At 29.5% G+C, this 12,244-nt stretch overlaps 1 protein-coding gene across 1 annotated transcript; it reads right to left on the bottom strand.

The window, feature by feature from the left end:
• Nucleotides 1-359: 359 nt before the first annotated feature.
• LOC107010466 (F-box/kelch-repeat protein At1g55270) lies at nt 360-5,877 on the bottom strand. The gene is made up of 2 exons (XM_015209755.2): nt 5,564-5,877; nt 360-2,578 (listed from the first exon to the last, which is right to left on the bottom strand). Exons 1-2 carry the CDS (start codon nt 5,624-5,626, stop codon nt 1,328-1,330), a joined length of 1,314 nt encoding a protein of 437 aa, XP_015065241.1. The 5' UTR covers nt 5,627-5,877; the 3' UTR covers nt 360-1,327.
• Nucleotides 5,878-12,244: the final 6,367 nt, after the last annotated feature.

The following is a 12,244-nucleotide window of genomic DNA, read 5'->3' as shown; positions in this document are numbered from 1 at the left end:
AAAAACATCCTCCACGAATATGGTGGAAGTGATGTGGAAAATGATTAAAAGGGAAACATGATAATGCAAATATTAAAAACGAAACAACATAATAGTAATACTCAAAGCTAATGCATGCATTATTTTTTTTTCGCATGCATCCTACCAAACGATCCGTTGGCACTCATGTTGGATCCTCCAAAAATGCACTATTTTTGAAGGATCCAAACATGCACCGATCAACATTTTTCAAGAGTTCGAGCAACTTAGTTTAGTAGCATCAACAACAATATGACAGCTACGCCTCAAATCCCAAACAAGTTAGGATCGGCCATATCAATCCTCAATAACCATATTTCCCCGTTTAAGCTCAGCTCATGTCATCATCAATTCATCATAATACCAAAACATTTAGCATCACATCATCAATAAAAACAACTTTGGAATTACATTTAACCAAATGTCATCTAAAACATTACAACAAACGGGAAATTCGACGAATTTCTAATGCGAAAAACGCAACATGTAACTCTTTCAAGATTTTACATTAACCTTTGCAAGCATGAATACAAACTCAGGCATGTCATGCAAAATCTTGAAAATGTCACATCACTGAACCTATCAATACCTGTTTCTACAATACCTTTCGTCGAAAAGCACAAGCTTTAGGACATGACACGGCCACTACGTTCTAACCGATCATAAGCGACATATTCAACAGCAGGGGCAGCAAGATCATAATGCTGGCTAGCAATGCCACTCCTATTCCAATTATAGTGTACAAATCTTGAAAAGAGGGCAGAGAGAAGAAGCTAAGAAGCAGAGATTCCGGCTATATATCGTTCAAGTTCAATGACCAACCTATGTTCAAAATATGGTATTCTAAGATGGGAAACTATCGGTGCAAGACTACAGGCCAAAAAAGATACACAAAATATAGAGCTATCTGATCTTTTCATGCAAAGAAACAACCTCATTTTTTACTTCCAAACTCTGCGTTTGAACAGACGTTTGCGATGAGTTAATGGCAAAAGTATGAAAATACCAGAGAAATCCATGCACAAGCTGTTGGCAGTGAAATCCCACCTCTGCAACGCCATTATGGACAATCAAAACACTTCCACACGACAGGCACAAATATTACCAGGCTGAGAGTTATCTGCAGAGGCTGCAGAAAGTCATTTGGAAGTGAAAATGAATGATGCAACAATTTGGTTCACAAACGGAATGAGACATGTTGAGGATGTCAAAACTGCTTTAATGGAAAAGATTTTGTTCTTGAGACTGAAGAGGCTGAACCTATTCCTAGTTCTCGTCAAGAAGGACGACTAGACATTACTTACAATCCTCAGGCTTGTAGAACCTGACAATGCACAATATGGCTCTTCAACCCTCCTCGTCCTGCGATGCTTGACCATAAATTAGTAAATAGAGTTCTGAAGTGACCTTTACCAGCAATGTTCTCCCAAAGATGTGGGTTAGTTTCCACTTGTTTATCAGGGCTTGATACATCAACCATACTAATGCTCATGTTGTTACGAATTATACAGAGTTTACCATTAAGAGGAACCAGAGCTGCAGCCTCTAAAGCACGAGAACTTCCAAGATGGAGCTTGCTGTCAATGAATCTATTCCACGAATCTGAGGCTCCATCATATACTCTAAGTTTACAGCCATCACGACAGTCCAAAGCATAAAGGCGACCGTTCATGGAAATGCTTGGGTTGCGCCAACCAGCAACCATCCCATCAGTGACCGGGCTCCATCCATTGGTTTCCGGATTATAGGCTTCACTCAGAACTTCTCTGTGGGATCCCAACCCTTTCAAAAACCATTTCCCGTCATAGATAACCCCAATAAAGGGCACCATAGCTGTGCTCATATCAGCAATAAAGGTCCAGCGGTTCCTATTGGGGTCATAAACCTCAGCTGAACGGAGAGTCCTTTGAATTCCTTCACATTCTCCACCAGCAACATAAAGACAATTGTTGATTACACAAGAACCAAAGAAATGACGTTTACGAAGCATGTCTGGTGCCCTGTGCCATTTATTTGTACGAGCACTATAAAAGATTACCCGTCGCATAGACCCCTTGATTGGATCTTTTCCTCCAAACAAGTAGAGATGGCAACCACTAAGAACGGCACAACCAAATCCAAGGGCTTCACTATATTCCCCAGGAAGAGGTGGAAGTGGCTGCCATAGTTGGTATGTTGGATCAAATGCATGCCATGAAATCCTTCCGTCACGATCTCTCTTTATCACGTATACCCACTCCTCCGCCATTCCAAGACTCTTCCTGAGAGAGTAAAAGAAATTTCCAGCAAGAAGCCGATACCACCTTTTGCAGACTAAACGGAGCTTGTTGTGTTCAACACGAGGAACACGTATTAGACAAGCAATTGCAAGATCATCTGGTAGACCAGGCAGAAGAGGTGACTGCACTCTTGACCTCTCTCTACGGGAGTTTTTAGTCTTGTGTGCGTGAGGATTAATGTCCGGCTGGATGCAAATTTTTGATCCTGAGACAAACTTTCTTGCCCCTACAACTGTCTTAAACCCTGAGTCAACCTTGCAATAGCATGACACGGAATCAACCTGCAAATGTTTACCAATTAGAAAATGCACGAGTATTCTAGCAGCTGACAAGTATAGCAGCGGGGAATGCCTTTAAGTTAACAAATTCACTAGCAGAAAAACTGATATAAAAACAAATCATCATTCACCATTTAAGCTGAAATTGAGAAGAAGAGAGCTGGTGATATGCATGACTGTGAGTTTGAGAAAGGATAATGCCTGGAAAAGGTTACAGTAGTCTAAATTATGCAGTCCGAACCAAAGCAGCTTTTATTAGCTAAGAGCTTACATATTATCCCTACCAGAAAATATATCACCCACTTTAGTGATCATTTACTATAAGGGTTCGGTTCGGTATAGTTTATAATGCATGCAATAGTTTTTTGTATTATTAGTACCTTGTTTGATACACTTTTTAAACCCATGTATAACTAATGTTTGCATAAGTGATATACTCTATTTGGTATTAAGGTATGTACAAGTAATGCATAAAAATCCATGATATTTGTAATGCAAAGGGTTTAATGCATGCATTAGCATGATTAGAGACTCAATTGCCCCACAAAACATTTTACACATCTTCGCCACCATATTTGTGGAGGGTGTTTTTGTAAGCAATTTCATTTTTTAAAAGTTAAATGCATATTATTTTTAATACAAAAATCCAAACACAACATAAGGCATAACTAATACAAACATTACTAAACACCATAATCAACACTATTCTTATACAAGTGTCAGTGAGTAGTGCTCACAAATCTACCAGTGGCGTATCTTGATGTGTTCCTAAGAAAAGGAATGTCCATTTATCAGAGTCTCAAGGGGGTGAGAAACACATAAAAACTCATGGGAAGCACCAATAGAAAACTATTGAAAAGGAAAAATTCTTTGAAGATACACAAGACAGGCACTCGCAAAAGCAAGTACTCAATATTTCACAAAAAATGAAGAGGATCACTTTATAACGGAAATGAAAAGATAACGGCAAATCAGCTCCATGTTATAGTCTTAGATAATCATAAATGTCCTTATTTTTCCTCTATGCTGCTCGGACCCTCCAAAAATAGTTGCACTCATGTTAGATCCTCCATAAATGCATGGATTTTGGAAGATCCAACACACACCTGGCAGCATTTTTGAAGAGTCCGAGCAACATAGTTATTCCTACCGAATGAATGGAATCAAGAATCAAGATAACGACATGCATCTATAAAGTTCAAGCCTTCATTGGCAATCACAGTCGTCTCCGATAAGAGCAAGAAAAAGCTCACCCCATAGTAGAAACTTCTTCTCACACAACGTATAGATTCAGTTGAATAAGATGCAATGTAATTGGAACTTTATTCACTTATCACAAATAAATTAACCTCATTCAATCTTTAACCATGAGCCTGTGATGGGATACACTATTCCTGGAAGGCAACTATAGTCTAAAAACAGGTTAAAGACTCAAGTCAACTCAACATTCAATCATCTTTTTTCTAGAGCTAATTTGAAATAACACAGTAGTTAAAGAGTGAACTAATATAACTGCTAAGGAACTAATATCAAAGAGATCATCAGAAACGTGCCGACAATATAATAGTTGTTCATAACATATTTAATAGCCGTGGTGACCGGGCTAGCTTGTGCACATAGTTGTTCATAACTTTATAATGCTGCAGAGGACAAAAAGATGAATCTTCAAATTCTTGAATACGTTAACCCCATAAACATGTTGATACCAATAGAGGGGACAAGTTAAAAGAACCCCTTAAAAAGTTGCACAGTCAGCAAGAATTTCACCTCGACGCCTCCCAATTTTCATGCTAATAGAAGCCCAAAAGGACAAATTTAGACGGACCCAAAATCTATACAAGCTAAGTACCAAAAATAATCAAAAATTGAAACTTAACAACAAAAAGATCATCAGGGTACCTCAAGAAACAAGCTACATACAGGGGGAATCTTAGTAACTCAGTTGGTTACCAACTACTTGAACTTTCATCTTATTGGTGAGGGTTTGATTCCCCACGTTGTAATCACCTCCCCCATTTCTCATTCCCCTACCCCCAGTTTTCAAAAAAAGAAAGAAGCTAAACACCAAAAATTCTTATCAAAGTAACTCCCTTAACAAGAAAAAAATCACCAGGGTACCTCAAGAAACAAGCTAAATACCAAAAATCTTATCAAAGTAACTCCTTTCACAAAAAAGTTCATCTGGATACCTCAAGAAACTAGCCAAACACAAACGATTGTTGCTTAGGTATCTTCTTTACCAGAAATTTCATCAGGGTACCTCAACAGTCAGCTAAATACCAAAAATTCTTGAAAAGCTAGCTCCGTTACCATTAATTTCCATCAAGGTACCTCAAGAAACAAACTAAATACCAAAATTTCTTGTAAAGCTAGCTCCTTTACCATTAATTTCCATCAGGGTACCTCAAGAAACAAGCTAATTACCAAATGTTCTTGTAAAACTAGCTCCTTTACCATGAATTTCCATCAGGGTACCTCAAGAAACAAGCTAATTAACAAATGTTTTTGTAAAAATAGCACCTTAACCATGAATTTCCATCAGGATACCTCAAAAAACAAGCTAATTACCAAATGTTTTTGTAAAACTAGCTCCTTTACCATGAATTTCCATCAGGGTACCTCAAGAAACAAGCTAATTACCAAATGTTTTTGTAAAACTAGCTCCTTTATAAAGATTGCTCCTTTACCATGAATTTCCACCAAGGTACCTCAACAAACAAGCAAAATACCAAAAAATCTTATAAAGATTGCTCCTTTACCACGAATTTCCATCAGGGAACACCTCAACAAACAAGCAAAATACCAAAATCTTATAAAGATAGCTCCTTTACCATGAATTTTCATCAGGGTACTTCAAGAAACAAGCTAAATACCAAAAAATCTTGTCAAGGTAGCTCATTTACAAGAAATTTGATCAGAGTATTTCAACAAAAAGACATTAATCAAACAAATTAACAAAAGAAAAGTCAAAAGTTTATGAAGACTCACCAGTGGAGCTTGAACTCTAAAACCCCTTTGTGCATTTGGAGACCTCTCAATTGTTTGGTCCATTTTTGAAATGAAAATTTCATACACAAAGATTCTGGTCAAATCCCAACAATTTCACCCCTCACAAGAATCAGATCAAGAAAACTAAAACCCAAAGAAAAACTTTGATATACCCTTTTTGCACTTTATACCCCTTTCAAAATGCCAACAAAAAAAAAAAACCAAAAACAACAACAAAAAAAAGTAAAAATATTAGTGCTTGGAAGTTAGAACTACAGCAACTTCAAAACAGTGATAGGCATTTTTCTCTTTATAGACCAAAATTATAAACTGAAGATTACAGCTGGAATATAATCTTTTCACCTACTTGAAAAAAAAAATTAACAAAATCATTAATAGTACTACTACTATATTATTATTGGAATATTTATTAATTTTTCTGTAATCTGAGAAATTTAATTTTTTTTTCCTGTTTTTAGTCACAGGACAAGAAACATTAATTAATTGGGTCAAACTTAAAACTGTTGTCTATGTCCCTTGTGGTTATATAAAATATATATATTGAAAATGTCAGCACTAAATTTTAATATATGAAATTAAAAAAAAAAAGTTACTATCTTTTTCATGTTTGGTAACTTTAGGAAGATACTATTTGACTGTTCGATTAAAAATATTTACTATCTTTGATAACTTTAGGAAGATACAATTTGACTGTTCGATTAGAAATATTTATTATTTTGATTAATATATATTAATTATATATAATTATTAATATACAATTAAAATTTTGAGCACTTTAGGAAGATACAATTTGACTGTTCGATTAAAAATATTTATTATTTTGATTAATATATATTAATTATATATAATTATTAATATACAATTAAAATTTTGAGAGAATAGAGATTTTATCATAGAATATACATATAATTATTTATACTTTAAAAAGATAAAAAATAATTTTAGTAGAATCTCAATTTCAAAGAATGATAAGAAAAGGCAAAAAAACAAGAAGATTATAAGAGACTGAGGCTAAGGAAACTAGTAGAAATGGAAATTAAAAAAAAAAATGAAAAACAAGAATAATGTTAATATATAGAGGATGGTTAACTTTTTATTTTAAAAATAATTTAACTTTAAATTTTTTATTATATATTTATAATCACACAATTGGACAAAAAATGTATAAATTAGATTGTTGCAATATCATAAACACATTAAAGATCATTTAATATATCCTATTATAGTTTTATAATTCATTTCTTTATACTAGAATAAAGATTTGCTTACAATATGAGCTTATAAAAAATAAAAAAAAATCCCTAATAAATAGTTGAGTGGTTATAGTAAAAAATATTAAACAATTAAACTCTCTAGACTCTAATTTTTTTAAAAATAAATTAGTAAAAATACACATAAAATTATTTCAAAGAAAAATAAAATTAATGACTTTAATTTAGCTATATTTATACGAATTATGTCTATTGAATTATAGCAAATTATTCGTTAAATTAATCAAAATATACACAAACTGATTCGGAGGGGAGGGGTGTTTCCACTAAGCAAGATGCTTGTGTAATATAAATTTGATGTAAACTATAATTAACATAAAATAACTCTTTGAGTTTACTAGGAAATGATGACTAACAATATTTTTAAATTTTAATAATAATAGATGTCTCATTACACTATAATTAAGAAATCATAGAATGGAGAGACTTTTTCTTTTCATGTCTATTATTCTATTTGATTCAAATTAAATATAAATTAAATATGATATGACTCAGAAATTTAATATTCAAAACACCCTATTTGTTTTTGCACTGTCCAATCAAAGAAAATCAAAAATAAATAATTATGAAATAAATACAAGAAATTATAGAAAAAGTCAAAAGATTTATTATTTATTTTGTGGTAATGTGAATTGTACTCCAATTTTACACCAAGTAACAACCTCATTTATTTGTAATTTCATTTATATATAGGTATCTGGAAAGTGTTTTGTCAAGTTTTTAACGATATGATATTTTAAAAAAAATAAAATATTTATCTTTTCTTGATATTATAAAAGTAATAATAAAAAAATATATATATTTTTAAAATAGTAGAAAAATAAACTTAAACGGAAGGAATAATATAGTAAATTTCAACAATAAATAAGAAGACTCAAAATTTTACTCATAAAATGCGTACGTTGAGCACGTTTTATGCCTTATATTCTCTGCTCTTCTATTTAGGTATATGATAAGCGTTTTTTAAATTTTTAACGACATGACATCTTTTTGAAAGATAATGTATTTATCTTTTCTTAATATTATAAAAGTAAAAAATGATATTAATAAATATATTTTAAAAATAATGGACAAATAAAATTAGAGTGGAGGGGTAATATAGTTATTTCGATAATAAATAAGAAGACACAGTTTAACTCATAAATTGCATTCGTTGAATGCGTTTTTTGTCTTTTTCTCAGTTTTTCTATTTAGGTATTTGAGAACGTTTTTTCAAATTATCGACGATATGACTTTTTTTTAAAAGATAAAATATTTATCTTTTCTTGATATTATAAAAGTAAAAATTGATATAAATAAATGTATTTCAAAAATAATAGACAAATAAAATTAGAGTGGAGGGTTAATATATTAATTTCGACAATAAATAAGAAGACACAAAATTTTGCTCATAGAACAAATGCATTTTATGTTTTATATTCTCTGCTCTTTTATTTAGGTATCTAAGAAGCGTTATTTCAAGTTTTAAACAACATGACATTTTTTAAAAGATAAAATACTTATATTTTCTTGATATATAAAAGATATAAATAAAATAAATAAATATATATATTTAAAATAGTGCACAAATAAAATTAGAGTGAAGGGTAATATAGTAATTTCAACAATAAATAAGAAGATACAAAAGTTTACTCATAAATAGCATTCGTCGAATGCGTTTTATGACTTATATAATTCTCTGAGCTTCTATTTAGGTATATGAAAAACGTCTTTTCAAGTTTTCAACAACATGACATATTTTGAACGACAAAATATGTATCTTTTCTTGATATCATAATAGTAAAAATTAAAATAAAAAGAAATATATTTCAAAAAATAATGGACAATAAAACTAGAGTGAAGAGATAATATAGTAATTTCAACAAAAAATAACAAGACACAGTTTTAGTCATAAATCACATTTGTTGAATACGTTTTATACCTTATATTCTCTGCTCTTCTATTTAAGTATCTGAGAAGCATTTTTTCAAGTTTTCAACAACATGATGTTTTTTAAAACATAAAATATTTATATTTTCTTCATATCTAAAACATATAAATGATATAAATAAAGGGAAAAATTGTATATAATAGCAAACTAATAACCTAAAATAAATGGAATAGCTAGGGTTTGATTTAATTGTGCTCCATAGCAAACGTTAGCTAAAATTTGCCAGCGTCTCTCTCCCAAAAATCTCGCTCGCCACTCTCCATTCTCGCTCGCCTCTCTCGCTTTATACACAGAAGTGTATAATTTTGTTTCTGTTTTGTATAAAGCGAGAGAAAAACATATATCTTCTTGTTATACACTTAATATTACAGCGAAATAGACAGTGATGTTTGCTATGGAGCGCAATTATGCAAAGTTTGCTATAGCATACAAATATGAATTTTTTGTTTGCTATATGTGAAAGTTGCCCTATATATATATAGTATATTGATTATCATATACAATGACCGTGTTTCGATTCAATAAACACGATATTTGCGCTCGAGCTCATTCATAAATAATGGGACGTTAGACAATCAATTCTATAGTGCGTTATATAATTAACAACAATCATATATTTGACGTAATTTTATATATACTGAAACTTTAGTAATAAATAAGATGTATGTAGATTTTATCTTTATGGGATATAGAGATTATTTCTAACAAGACTCTAATCGTAAAAAAGAAATAATAAAATACAAAACAAATATAGCAAAAAATAGTAACATATTATATAATTATATATTTATTTAAGCATATCATAACAATAAAGATGTGAGAGCACAACAATCAATAACCAATTCCTCATAAACATTAATTGATTGGTCAAATAAAGATGTATAGTTAGTTCAATTTCCATATATAACAAATTATTGTGGGTCCTTTTTTTTATATTAATCAATTATGCCGGCCATTTATAGTTTTGTATAATTATATTTATTATATATAGGTGAAAATTAATAATGAAGTTTGATTTTACTATGTTTATATTTATCAATGTGCAATTATGATTCTTTTTTTAAAAAAAATTGAGATCCCTTTTTCTTATACCCTTTATTTATAATACATGCTAGTTATATTAAATAAAAAAATATTTATCATAATTATATAAAAGTTGGTAATCATAACATATCACTATTACTAATAATTACTTTTTCCATGTAAATTAAGTTACTTTTTGTGTAATTATTGTAGTAATAAATTGACATAAAAAACATGGTGAATTTTAACGATAACTTACATAAATATACTACAAATAAAAAATATTTACCATTTATAGTAATAATATATTTTTTCCAGTCTATCACCTTTGATACATTTATAATACACTTTTAATTCATATTACAAAAAATAATTTATTATTCACATATAATACAAGTTTTATTGATGGATAATATATTTATTTCACGTTTTAATACACTTATAATTCAATGTGTCAACTTCTTACCAAACATGCATAATATATTTTATAAAATAGTTATAATACATATTATTGCATACTTAATTCACTTTTAATACATATCGCAGATTTAACATAGTATTGCTATAAATGGTAATGAATTAAAAGTATCTCTAAAATCAGTAATTATTTATTAAAAGACATATATCCAAATAATTTTTCCGATTTTTTTTAATTACTAAGCCCATTTTCGATTACGCACAAATTTCTGCCAAAGAAATGTGTAAATCAAATTCAGAAATATCACTGTGTACATGAAAAAAATGATTCATGGTAAATGTCAAAATAAAAATAAAAAATGTGTGTATTAAAAGTACATTATCAAGTATACATTTTTTGGCTCCTAATTAATACAAATTTGATATTATTTCATATGTTTTGAAAAAATTGTCATGCATAATTTTAAAAATATTTGGTAGATTCTTACGTAACTGTTTTTTTTTAATCAGAAAAACGTAATTTTACAATTAATAAATTTTGCATGTGAAAAATAGTGGGGTAGCTAAGATTCTGAAGAGGAAAAAATTAAAAGAGAAAAATATAAAAATTTATCGTAATATTCTTGGCATGACATAAAAAAAATATTGCTCAATTTATTATTTCCGTATCTGATGTTCGATATCTATTTTTAAAATAACGATTAAATAAGGACTCATAGCATGTAAGTCTCGTTAAATGGAGAAGCGCTCCTTACGAGAATTATTTTATTTTCAAAACTCAAATTTGAGATCGTTAATTAAGAGTGGAGAAATTTTATCCGATCCATCGAGCTGAGTCTAAACACGAGTATAGGCAAAATACAATTGTCCACACCAAACAATTACTTGCTATTTTGTCTGATTTCTAAAGGTCAAACAATTCCATCTAAAAACCTATAAATATAAATATTATTATGTCACATATAATTTCATTTTCTAAGAGTCGTTTTCACAAGTTTTGGTATAAAAATATAAATTTTATAGCATAATTATAATATGAATTCAAAAATTAATTGTAATAAAAAATTATAAATAAAGTATGATAGGCTTGACAAGGAAAAAAAATCAGACTCGACAATCAGAAAAAATAAAATAAATAATTTGAATTTGACTTAAAAGAAGCAACCTTACGAGAATCATAACTTGATCATCATTGATAAATATAAAATATTTTTAAATTACTTCATGTTTGGATGATCTTTCAATATCGAACGTACGTTGAAATTGAAATAATATGACCTTTTTAATAGAAAATAATGACTCATTCAATAAAAATAATTATAATAATAACTATTATTACTATTATTATTATTTTCTACTTTCTTCTAGGAATAGTTTTGTCACTTTGTCAAATAGGGAGATGCAAATTGGATATAAATCAATTTTAAAAAATAAAATTAATATTGAAACTAATTTAAAGAATTTACAAAAAAAAAAAAACTATAAAACAAAAGAACTTTACAAAAAGATGTTAAGTTTGTCAAATATTTCAATAGAGCTAGTGGAATTTATCTATAATCTTGTTTTAATAAAATGTTGTCATAATGTGTAATTTATTTAAAATATAAATATCAATTCGAAAAAATATTTATTTAAATAGAAAGGAGATCTTAAATCAATAGGGCAAATAAAAGTAAGTATTATTGACCTAACCCCTTATTACATTATTTAAATAAGCAATTACGTCATTTTTCATTTTGAAGAAAATTTTCCATATCCAACAAAGTGACTTTAACTAATATTTACAATAATCGTATCGTTGACGAGGTATAGTCTAATAAAAAAATTAATTTTCATCCTACATACATCACTTATCAATAAATATATGTTTTTTTTAAAAAAATATACAAAATTATGTTAGATTTCTTGGCAACTAAACCACTACTAACTATAAAAAGTTTCAATGAGCATATCATCAAGAAAAGGACCAACAACAACTTCCAAAAAGAAGTAATGTCAAGTGATCCACATAAACATACT

Source organism: Solanum pennellii, chromosome 1 (genome assembly GCF_001406875.1).
Source record: "Solanum pennellii chromosome 1, SPENNV200".
In the NCBI taxonomy this organism is placed as follows: Eukaryota; Viridiplantae; Streptophyta; class Magnoliopsida; order Solanales; family Solanaceae; genus Solanum; species Solanum pennellii.
The sequence above is the reverse complement of the archived record's forward strand: the minus strand, read 5'-3'. Positions and strand labels throughout refer to the sequence as shown.

Excerpts from the sequence above, each read along its gene's own strand:
- LOC107010466 (XM_015209755.2), bottom strand. The coding sequence starts at position 5,626 with ATGGACCAAACAATTGAGAGGTCTCCAAATGCACAAAGGGGTTTTAGA. Across the intron at positions 2,579-5,563 it reads TTAGAGTTCAAGCTCCACTG|GTTGATTCCGTGTCATGCTA; the intron begins GTGAGTCTTCAT and ends AAACATTTGCAG.